Consider the following 12,272-nt stretch of genomic DNA (forward strand, 5'->3'; position numbering starts at 1 on the left):
CGGCAGTTAACGTACAAACTAATACATAAAAAAAGTTTATCAAATTTCCAGGACCATATCCACCCGGTCTAATTCAGGGCGATACCAAACTTGCAGAACGTTGCCTGTCGGTTTCTATTGGTCATCATATCCTTTTCACAGCTGAAAGCATCAACATGCTGTGAGAAGTGAATTTGGACCACACTACCAATCGCACAATCGCAAGCTCAGTATGCAAACGAACAACTTCATAAACCTAAATCCAAGCTGGTGTTAAACACTATGGGTTTGTCAGCGTTTCATCACTGTTTCAAATTTAAGGACTATTTCGGAAATGACGGTTTTTGGCCTCTCTTGGCAAGAATGTCCAGCTCACAATGTTCCAGATAAACATCAGAATAACGCGCGATCATCTGGTTGCTTTGTGGCCCATTTTTGTGTTAAAGCATCTGCTTCGTCTACTTTCTGGCCAGAATACAAATAGAAAAATTTACTTCCATAGACATTTTATTTAGTTAGCTTGAGAAAGAACTTAACTGACTGTCTGACTTCTGCCTTGGGAGCGTCTGATCCGTGCCAAAAAGGTCGAAGTTGCCGAGTGAAGATTCTAGTTTTCCTTGGGACAGCCATTCGTGTCAGGGTCATTTCCATCTAATTAGAACAAAGACTTTCGTAAGGCTCTGTTGGTGTATATTTCCCAGCACCGCTAAACAATACTTCCTAATACACCCAGAGTGATTTTCGGATTTGTAGCCCGACAAAAGGCATCCCAAATCACACCAATGATAAATACATGACTCTTCTACTTATTTTCATTTTAGGGGATGATCGGTGAAACTGGGGACTTAGGAGAGCCCGGTGAAACAGGAGAGCCGGCGGTTGTCACTCTTGACGTAATGGAAGTGGTACCGGGTGACAAAGGAGAAGAAGGTCCTCAAGGTAGTCGAGGAGATGTAGGTGGTAGAGGAGAGGAGGGACCGCCTGGCGAACGTGGTGACCGAGGTCGACAAGGTCCTCCGGTAAGTTAATGCATCCGGTGAATTACTTGATATTCCAGCCTACCGAAAAACTGATGGAACAGTTTTTAACAAATGACATTTCCGATAAAACAGTAGATGAAATAGGGAGAACTGGGCTTCATTTGACACCAAGAAACTGTTGTTTACCTGAAACATCAAACATATCTCTTCACTTTACTTCGAATCGGGGGGGGGGGGGTCACATTCCACGAATTTCTTAACCCAAATAAGTTCACGAAGTATTCAATCCAGTGGTTTCTTCTTTGTTGACACGATTCCCACTGCAGCAAACTACTTTTCTGATGTACCACAAAAACTTATGCCTAAGCAGGAGGCACATTACCAGCCTGCAGTAGAGGGTCTGTGGTGGATCGGCTGTACATTTGGATGTCCGGTAACGTTTAATCGCTCACATTTTTCTAGAGATTGAAAAGGTTTTCTGAACGCTCCTCAAAAAAAGACGATATTCAACTCTGAGTGGCTTCGAATTCATTAGATTCAATGGAACTTCTTGCAAACGTACAAGTGAGGAAGTCGGTCTGATAACGGAAAGTGTGTGTTTTGAAATTATCATTTTATCCACAGCTGGAGCAGATACAACCCAGCTGTGTTTATACTGTGAAAATATCAAATATGTAATCATTTTTGCGCGATTTTGGCCATGTGTCTCTGCACAGGCTCGCATTTCCATATTTGTACATCGTGGTAGCGCAGGAGCACATGCGGTCGTGGACTGGCAATTCGCATCACACGTAACGTTGAAATCAATTAAATCACTATCGTAACGGAAATGGTACCATGTTAGCCGTTTACCGCAACTAGCCAAACAAGCAAACGACATATTTGTTTAAATATGAGCAAAACCGCCACCAAAGTAGCAGTCAGTATTGACCCATTCGTTTTGTGTCAAGTCCGCTGCTTGTGTCCCGTATTCCGACTGTGTCGTATGTGTCGCTGAAGCCTGCTGCTCACTGGGATATCCGACTGTGGTGAATTTGTGGTCGTTCGACTGCACCGACGTCCCTCATTCGTTGAGCTGCAGTACGTGGTCGTATCGTGATACACGCAAAGGGAGACCTCCAGAACGAATGTGTGTTCGATTTCAGAGTTTTTCAATGAATACCTTCGGCCGTTTACCCTCCTTTAGGACTTGTCTGCTACAAACGAGATCCGTTTATGGCTGTTCGTTCACATATTCGTTAGAAGCGTCTCATAACAGGTGTCTCATAACATTCCTTTCAGAACCAGTACTGCGAGTTTGTATGTACCGAACTTATACTACTGATGAACGTCTAATTTGAGTGGAAAAGACTTTATCGGCTTTCTGCGCAGTGTCTGTCACGAAGAGACTGGACCTCAACATGGTGTGACGATTTGTGCCTGGTTGGAGACACTACAAGTTATGACTGCCAACCGATGTCAGTAGCGTTCTTGTTGTCAGTTTCTATCCAGATTGCTTGATTGAATGTCTGGAGGTGTGAGCACCCCGGACTGATTGTGGTAAGCTAGCACTAAGTCCCTTCCACACCCACATTTATTCTTTTCTTTACAATAAGCCTATCAAATAAATCATGGTTGTACGACAGTGAAGTATCGGTGTTGAACGCTGACGTCATACTGTCGATGATGATGACTGCACATCGTCCTATACTAAGGGTAAATGTTTATTGCTAGCCACCCTAACGGTGGGTTTCATGGGAATGGATTACTAGCTGCTGCTCTACTTGAAAAGACCGTGGTTTACGGAACGTTGCAAAAAAATCAAATGGGAGATATCCATAGTTCGTCAAGCCTTAGTTAGAATAGTTGAACATCCTAAAAAGCGGTTGTAGAGCTGCCCGAGTGGGGAATTTCGATCGAACAGTCGGCATCCCGCAGGTTTCTCTTCTTGAATTTTGTGCTGTCGTTATTTTTTGATTTTTCATCTGTTATCTATAGGGCGAAGCTGGTGAGCCTGGAGACATTGGTGGTGTTGGAGACTCGGGTGATTCAGGCCTTCCTGGCGAGCCTGGAGAAAACATCGCCTTCTTCGTGGGTGAAACCGGAGAAAAAGGCGACACCGGACACCCAGGGTTCAAGGGGAATAAGGGCATAGCTGGGGATCGCGGAAAATGTGAACCAACTGAATACCTTGACGTGACAGGTTAGTTATGATATGCCGTTTTTGTCTTCTAGCTGATCTGGACGTCGGTAAGGTACACCTAAAAGTTCGCTTGTTTTCTAGCCTTAGTCGGTGATCGTGGTCCAAAGGGTGAACCAGGAGAATTAGGTGAGAAAGGCCCGAGGGGGGAACGAGGCCGCAAAGGAGAGATTGGTCAACCTGCACTGCCTGCCGAACTAGGTGACCCCGGGACACCTGGACTGCCTGGCCCAAAAGGAGAGATGGGACCCACAGGTGAGTACGGCCGGTTTATCCTCATGCTACTGCGTTCGAGGAGTTTAAAATAACATAGAAGTATGTAAAACACAGACCGTCATCAGCACAAAAGTACATTATGATAAGAGTATGTTCACGTAGTGATGCTTTAAAAACAATGTCGTCATTTGATGCCTTAATTTTTTCCCCACTAGATATATATTTTTGAAGTGGTCCTATTCGAAACAATGTCCCATGGAATGTTTTTCAGTGCGATTCTAAATACATACAACATCTTCCTCACGGTGGCTGTGCTGTCTAGAGGTTCACCTTATGGCGATAAAAGCAGTCAAATTTGACAGCAGTTTGCTCCCTCACTTGCCTGATGCGTTTTGTGCAGTTCACATAGGTGACACCTGTGCTACTGTTTGTGAAGTAGTTATAGATGTTTTACATGCAGTCATTGGTGAAAAGTCACACGGAGTTCTACAGAACTCAAGACGGGACTGGCAGCCAAATTGAAGCCACCGATGCCGGGATTCGAACATGGTTCGTCAAAACAGAGGTTCGCAATATTGATCACGGGGCCACCGGAGCCCGGACGGTCGAGTCGAAGCAATAGTGAACGCTTGGCTTAAGGCACATTCTGAAATCATTTTGTGTCACCCCGCTTTCGGGCAATGGAGTCACCTCTTACCTTCCTGCATTCTACCGACTGGCCCGCGGAAAATCACGGAAATCTAGGGAGATGAAGCTCGTTGACCGTTTCGTTGAGAACAGGGTGGACAACAGATCACCAGGGATTCTGTGGCTACTCATAACGATTCCTTCCTGCCGCACCAAGTTGAAAAAGTGCTGACTATAGGCGATATATCAGTCCTTCTACAGGAATAGTTTGGAGTTCTTGAATCTCCAAGCACAAGGCTTGGCTTCATTAAAAATATACGGGTTGCTATGGAAAGACGAGGTCCACCTCGAAGCGTTCGTTTCATGCTGCTTCATACTGCAAGTAGTAATAAATAAATTCTGAACAATGCTTTACTAATAATTTGATCAAATGGATTCCGAATTTCGATTTTCTACTACGTGCTTACAACATGTATGAAAAGACCAGAAAAATTACGGAACCATATTTATGCCAGCTCATAAAACGAGTTGAAAAAAGACATGATACTCTATGAGTCTGATCATTTTAATTGCTTCACTCAAACCTGTGGGGTCTCGTTTACAGGTATCCAGGGGTCTGAAGGAAAGGTCGGAGAACCAGCAACCTCTATCCCCGGCGAACCCGGTGACGAGGGTCCGAGGGGTTCAGATGGTCCGCCAGGCCCAAAAGGTAAGAGTTTGGCAGCACTAAAACCTAGACATTTCGCACGCATCTGGACACAAAGTGCCGGTGGACCTGCATAAACTGTTAACGGATCAAAATAAGATTAACTGAAATCCGGAAATAGTACTTCGATAGTCATTTCCGCTAGGATCCGACAAATAGAGTCTGTTGCAGCTTAGAAGTTGTTTTCGAGTTGAATTCAACCTCTGAGGTCCACCAAAATCGGTCGCATCCTAATGAAAACCCGATTCTGATCTAATCGGTATAATCTTCTCGCATTGTGCACCAGATAACGGTGGCGCAAACTTAGTTATTTCGCTTAAGGCAGACTCATGGGAAAGCATCAAACAGCAATCATGAAAGTAGAGCATTGTCAGTCATCAGGCAACTTCTTCACTGCAGGATATCATCAGAATCTAGGATCAATGTCGATAGCAATCCCTTACCCTGAACCTTATCCAGGCTTTTCTGGAGAAACAGTTGGCTCAGTACGACTGCAACGAGTGATGCTGAAAAACTGTAATAACTATACTATTTAAATGGTGGATATCATCCACTGGTAGGAAAGTAAAAACTGGTCGTTCCAGTTGATAGGCCTGACTTTTTCCGTTTTTGTAAATGGCCATTCTATAGCATTCTATAGTAATTTGTGCCATGAACTGAACAGATTCTACTAGCTATCCAAGCAAGGCTGGACAATGTGTGTTGAAAAACTAGTTCGCTACGCTAGGCGCTTTTCACTCCATTAGGCATCCGCCACTAGCATGACCCCGATAAATTTTTTCAGGTTCCAGTAAGTGACGTCCAACCCGATTCTGAATCACATCTACCTATTATCCGAATGACTTGTGACCCAGGTGACGCATATGGGTAGCTCTGTGGCAGCCTGCGTCCTCTTTTCGATTTGGTTTATGCACCAGAACACCCGTCACGTGACAGACGTGATAACAGTTGTCTCATTGTCGTTTTTGTAGATATTCTCGTCAAAATTAACTTTGATCCGATTAGGTGGAAAGTAGATGGTTAATCTCGTCGACCAGTTTGGCAGGAGCATCTCACCGTTATTCGCGTTCACCGAAGCAGTGAATCTGCCAGAACTCTGAAAGACAATCTGACGGTAGCTATTCGCCCGTAAAGTGCGGAAAGGAACAATGTTCACGACAGCTTTGAAAAGCTTAGCATAGGCTGAACACTTCAGGTCCGATCATAGCGAATGGAAACAGCGATTAGCTCCAGCAAATGAATGAATTGAAGAATTTCGGGAATGCAGTTTGAGTTTTGGAATAAAATATTTCTAACAACGCTTTGTTTTGTAATTTGCGGATACTTTTTTCTGTACTAGCAAATGCTTGATAAGAATAGTTGTCTTTCAGTCTCCTTGTTCAGAGTATATTACGTGTTGTGTACGTTCGACCAGAGCGGATGCAATAAAGATGCTGCGTTGTGAAACATCACTTCACTTCATGCAAATGGTTAGCGAGCTGAAGAGATACTTCAATTCCTCCCCTAGTAAGACAATTTTTACTACAAGGAAAAAATTTCAATTGTTCATCCTTCAAGTGAAACTTTAACTAACCGAGAGGTCGCGGACTCGAACCCCTCTCGATATTCGTGAGGCTGGTGGTTACCAAGGCTGCATAAGTTGTACATTTATCGAACATTGTGTATAGAGTAACTCTACTTTCTGAGTAATATCCGATTTATGTGGAATGCATCTCCAAGATCGATTTGGAAAATGTACCCAGGATGTGTGAAATACTGTCAGAGGCACCCATGGCTGACGACAGAAATACTAGCATTATCAGCAAACACATCGGTCGTCAACAGTGACTATTGTAACACATTACTCGTCGGCAGACATCTAGTTTTAAGCTGTCGATCAGCTTCAAGTTTAAGTGGTGTGTACGAGCCAAAACTAGGCAAACTCGTTGAGATATCCGAAACTTCGTCTCTCGCCGGTGTTTTCAACAGCATTTCACACCTCGTTTGTGCAGAACTCGATTAGACTGAGTTCAAGTTCAAAAGCGAATATTTTTTCCTACTTTCCTGGGCTCTCTCGTCAGCATTTCGGATTTCATTGCCGCAAGTAGTAGAATGTCCAGGAATAACGAAAAATAGAATGTTTCTAGAAGTATTTTGTTTACCGCCTATCGGCCGGTTTGGAGAAAACCGCTGGCCATTTTGATCGTGATTCAGGAGAGCACGAAGTCCCTAGTCCCATTGTTGCATTGTTCCAACCAGCAGGTCTTAGTACCAACCAACATAGCCTGTTCATGGTTTCATTACCTCTGATAAGAGGTAGATCGCTACTCATTCCCTCCCACATTATTTGTAGGGGAGCGTGGTGATTTCGGTGAACCTGGTGAAGGAGGAGTGTATAGTATTGGTGAAAGAGGACCACCAGGTTCTCCTGGCGAGGAAGGAGAACGTGGAGATGTGGGAGTTGATGGGATTCAAGGCCCACAAGGTCCTATAGGTAAGTATTTTTGTTCGTACCTCATTTTTTCTGTATTTGATGACATCCATTACTATGCAAGTTCAAGAGATAAAAGCAAAGGACATCAGAAGTTCCCATCGGTACTAAATCCGGGATAGCTCGTGCATTCCACGAATCTAGAGCTATAAGAGTTTATTATTCGAAGGGCAAGAGAGATGGTTTTGGAGTACGACATGCATTACCATTTGTTATGCTGTTGTAGGTCAACCGGGCACCGATGGGGAAGATGGGGAGAAGGGAGAACCAGGTCCGAAGGGAGAGATGGGACCAAAGGGATTACCGAGTGATCGCATGGAACCCGGAGAAATGGGCCCAGCTGGACCGCGTGGCCCACCAGGACCTTCAGGATCTCCGGGACTGATGGGTGAGGAGGGAGAGTGCGTCCAACAAGGTGAACCTGGTGACAGTGGACCCGCTGGTGAACCAGGCGAGCCTGGCCCTGCCGGTGATGAGGGAGAGACTGGCGATGATGGAGACCCAGGGGAAGACATGACTGATCCGTGTAAGTCGATGGATGTGGACTCGGCTGGGTTCATCAACCTACTGGTGGACCATTTATGGCCGAAGCTGTGTTCAGTAGATTTTTTTCCCCACAGCCTATTCCGACCTGCGATTTCACTTAAATTATCTGACTGCGTCATATGCAATATCCAAGTATTTCAACAATTCAAAAGTACTGCTCAAAGCAGTGAAAACACCTAGCCCTCCTACCCAGGCGGTCAAACTGACTATATGTGTAAGATTCATTTCATGAACTGGGCCCTACGTCTGACTGATTTCCACTGCTGATGCTTGTTGCCGCCGTGGCTGAGTGGAGAGGTTGGTCTTGCCTGGAATGTAGCGCGGACGTTCCTCGGGCCGCTACCAACCTGGTCATGATGCACGTGACTATGGCCATTCGGCCTAGCGCGCACCTTAGCACGTACTGCACGGGACGCGTCCAAGGTCTTCGCACTCTGCGTGCGACTTTCTATTGGCTCGTGTCTCTGCATGACTTTGGTATAGTGTATGCATGCTATAGGCTTGGCGGTACGCAGTACAGTGCGTCCTTGGGACTGAGTTGTGCGGTTAGGTACGCACCCGGTTTACTCTGCTACGCTTGTCTGTAGTGTCTCTATCCATGAGATAGATACGGTTGCATCCATCCACCAGAGAGTGGCTGGTTGGGAGAGCATTGCACTCAGCTGAGTGAATTCGGAGGAACGATGAGGTAAAGGTTGGGTGTCGTTCTGGTATCGTGTGAATATGTTTTACTTGGTTGGTCAACTAATAGTGACCAGTATAAACAGGACATTTACATGCTTCACTATTTTGTTCGCCAACGATATCACAGTTGCCGCAGGTGATCCAGGTGATCGTGGGGAACCTGGTGTGGAAGGTGAACCTGGCCCACCGGGACTACCGGGTGAACCGGGTGAATTGGGTCCTCCTGGAGAAAAAGGAGATGCCGGTCCAATAGGTCCTGAAGGAGATACCGGACCAGATGGTAAGTATCTTGTGAAAGCTTTGTGTCTCTTGAAGAACTAATTTTTGGTTCGTTTCAGTATGTCCACATGCATCGACAACATTTCGAGTACATTTGAAAGAAATAGAAATCTGAAAACAGGAAAGCTATGCACGAATTCACCACACAATGTCTGGTGAGTGGTTTTCATCACGAAAAGAAAACAAGCTACTGAGACCAACTTGAAGTGCTATCTTTCCGAGCTTGGTACACAGACGAGAGCAGAGCCCCACAAACACGCCGGTCGACCTGAACTATCTCCAAGCAGCTAAATATTACTCGTGTCTGCCACGAACAGGTTTTATATACCAGACGGCTCGCATAGAGAGAACAAGACGAGAAAGCGACTGGTCGCCAGGCCAAACGATGACATACGTCAGAAAAAAAACAGAAGAACTGAGCACACACGCCTAAATTCGGAACGACTGCTCAGGTCTTCATTGGCGTGATTCTGGTCAGCAGTGGCATTGTGGTTCACCTGTGCATTGTGCTTTGTTACTGTTAAAGAAGTCTTGCCAATTCTCGATTTAATAATAAAGGAGCCTCAAGACCAAACCGGGTTCCGCGATGGTGACTGTCGTTCAGCTAAGTCCGTCCGCCCTGTCCTGAGATATATAAAACTATTATGTCTGCTGATTCGCCAATCTGCTGTATCTGACTGCTGATCCGCTCCAGCGCCTAGTTGCCGAAGAAAAAAGGCTCAGAGAAGGGAACGCAACAGCTATATTCAGCACAAGCGAGTGCGAGAGCGTGTGTGCAAGTGCAAAAGTACGGCAGCCCCAACCTGGTCCAATGCTGACACACGGTCTGGCTTTGGTACGAGGCTGCGACGCGCTGCATATTGCGAGGGCGTTGTCTGAGCCGATTATCAATGCCTGGGTCTGATACAAGGCTGTGAAGCGCTGCATATTGAGGGGGCGTTGTCCGTCTGGTCAATATCTAGCGGAGCTGAGAGTCTCAGTAGATTTCGGGTATTCAGTAGTTGCTTTCAGGAAGCTGACCTTCCTGATAAAAACCATATAGTCAAGTAGATCATAAGGCTCACGGAAACTCGAGGACTGCGCCTACCTGATGAGCCCCAAAAAGGGCGAAACCGGTCGTGGGCTGTCGAAGAGTTTTCAGCAACCTTGTCAGTAGTTTTTTTATGAAAACATATGGTCAGAGTTTTGAGGAAAATGTAAGAGGTCTACCGTTTTTAAGCATGAGTGCAGGAAAGACGTACTCGAATCCGCGTGATTATGAGCCTTCAGAGATTGCGTATGAAATAATGCGGTGTGGATATACTCATTCTTGTGTCATAATTGACCATTGATATTGGCGACATCACTCTGAGTTAGATCGTGCCATGAATATCCGTTTGAACACTTGCAATGGGTGCTGGCAGTTGGTAGAACTGCGGTATACACATGAGCGAAGTCAAGTTTTAGTGTTCCAGTTTTTTCCAGGTGGTATTTCAAAACACATCCAGTTGAAAATCAGCTGGGGATTTGCGATATCAGATTTATCCTATGCATAGAATGAACATCAGATATATCATGATAAACTGTTGTTCTTGATTAATGAGATCCTCAGCTGGTAACGACGAATTCTGAGAAGTCTGAATGGATAGAAAACCATCTCCGGCTTTGGCTTTCGCCGATGATGCAATGGCTTCAACATAACTAAACTCGATGTATCCAAACGTGGAATAAGGTACAAGGTAGTAACAAGGTAGTTAAATGATCTGTTGATGACTTTGCGATGTGCTCATCACCGCTTAACCTAGCGGTTATTCAATTGTTTGTTCTGTTCCGTCTAGGATAGCCGGCACTCCTAATTCACGACGGGCACGTGACTAATATTAAACCGAGCTAAGATAGTCAGCCAATATGGCTATGCAGCCAGATGTTGATTTTAGGTCCCCTCTTTTGTGTATAACACCGCTTTCAAAGATGGTCTCAGTGTTTTGTTTCCCGTGATGAGACCCAATCGATGGAGCGCGTGTGGTAGCAGCGCAACTAGCGTTTTTGTTCCAAGTCACTATCAATGTCTTATGAGCTGCATAGTTCAGTTGTCGAATTTACTATTCCTGCTCTTGAAGTCACAGTTCATCCAGCCGAATTGGAAATGGTGTGAATAGGCTACATCTTCAGTCGCTTCAGTCTTGATGATATTCTCGTGGATATATTCGGCGCTCCCTAGTATAACTTTAAAAATACCAAACAAAATTTGGTTGAAGTTTGATACTTGCGGTAATCCGATAGTAGTAATAAGGGTCGCTATCAGGCTAGCTACACAAAACAACGCTGTAACAACGCTGTCTGGTTCTAGTAGCCTGATCTTCACAAACTCTTGGATTTACAAGTTGAAAACCAAAAACCCGTTTTCGTGTTCTTGGCATCAGTTTTGCGCGGTCCAACATTATCCTCGTCTTTCTGAAGCTCGTCCTAATAGCAAGGGTTCTAGACTCACGAAACTTCTCTGACAACGCAGTGCTCGTTTACCAAGAGTTTTAGAACATTGACTGCGCAACATGAACAGAATTTATTGCAAACCGGATCTGATTTGATTGAATTTACATTCAAAAGATGCGCACATGGAACCTAGGTTGGTCAAAGTGAACTGAAATATTAACTATGAAGTGACCTTATTGGTATCTTTGTGTTTTCTCCATCTTATTGAGATTCACGTGACACTACATTGTGAAACGTGAGTAGCAATATAGACAACATCGTAACTTATCTCGCTGACCCATCCTTGTGTCAAAAAATCACGACAGGACCACCCGGTGAAACAGGCTTACCAGGTGAAGAGGGAGCACCGGGATCAGATGCAGAGGTAACGGAGGGACCACGAGGCGATCCTGGTGAAGCCGGGCCGGAAGGTGAGCCTGGTGAACCTGGGGAGGTTGGGGAGCCTGGAGAGGATGGGGAACCCGGTGATCCGGGTGATGCGATTCCGGAGGTCAAAGGTGAGAGAGGACCGGACGGAATCGATGCTGAAATCGGTGAGCCCGGTCCTCCTGGTGAGGCTGGACAACCTGGGGTGGACGGTGAAGAAGGTCCACCTGGACAGTCTGGAGAAAAAGTGAGTGCAAGTCATTCATTTATTCGCCTTTCGAAGCACCGCCTACGTTTTGACATTCATACATTGATATCGCGTCACATACTGTTGTTGGTGACACCAGGCCTTGGTTTATCTGTAGTCCGTTCATATCGCTGTCTAGCAGATTGTACAAACTATTCCATCAGAGCTCACAAAACTCCGCCGATTTTTAGCTAGTATTGGTGGTAGTCTAATGATTATACTAGCTCTGAATGCTTTGAGAACATCAGTGTGTGAACATTAGTTTCGCTGGCTTCTTTATCGATAGCACAGACTTCGGCGGACCTTGACTTATTTACAGTCACAATGAACCACTCCTAGTCCATGTATCTGTCAGTTATGCCTTCATAGTAACGTCCGTTAATACCACATAGACTGAGGTGTCTCAGATAGTTCTCTTTGAGATCATTCCTACCCCATCTGTGTCCTAACATGTCCAAGTCATTAAGTTAACTATCATCGAAATTCGAGTGGCTTTCCTGGAGAGCATTGTCCCAACCCAA

The 12,272-nt window shown here is 45.3% G+C and overlaps 1 protein-coding gene across 1 annotated transcript in view; it reads left to right on the forward strand.

Annotated features, from left to right (window-relative positions):
• T265_02612 (hypothetical protein) overlaps positions 1-12,272 on the forward strand; it is a gene marked incomplete at both ends in the record, with an annotated part of 96,161 nt that overhangs the window by 25,071 nt on the left and 58,818 nt on the right. The window contains 9 exons of the mRNA XM_009166910.1: positions 801-998; positions 2,937-3,141; positions 3,223-3,393; positions 4,586-4,690; positions 6,881-6,982; positions 7,020-7,160; positions 7,384-7,683; positions 8,515-8,667; positions 11,444-11,751. Coding sequence (XP_009165174.1) covers positions 801-998; positions 2,937-3,141; positions 3,223-3,393; positions 4,586-4,690; positions 6,881-6,982; positions 7,020-7,160; positions 7,384-7,683; positions 8,515-8,667; positions 11,444-11,751 — 1,683 coding nt within the window. The remainder of the gene's footprint in view (positions 1-800; positions 999-2,936; positions 3,142-3,222; positions 3,394-4,585; positions 4,691-6,880; positions 6,983-7,019; positions 7,161-7,383; positions 7,684-8,514; positions 8,668-11,443; positions 11,752-12,272) is intronic.

This window comes from Opisthorchis viverrini (genome assembly GCF_000715545.1).
Source record: "Opisthorchis viverrini unplaced genomic scaffold opera_v5_33, whole genome shotgun sequence".
Lineage (NCBI taxonomy): Eukaryota > Metazoa > Platyhelminthes > Trematoda > Opisthorchiida > Opisthorchiidae > Opisthorchis > Opisthorchis viverrini.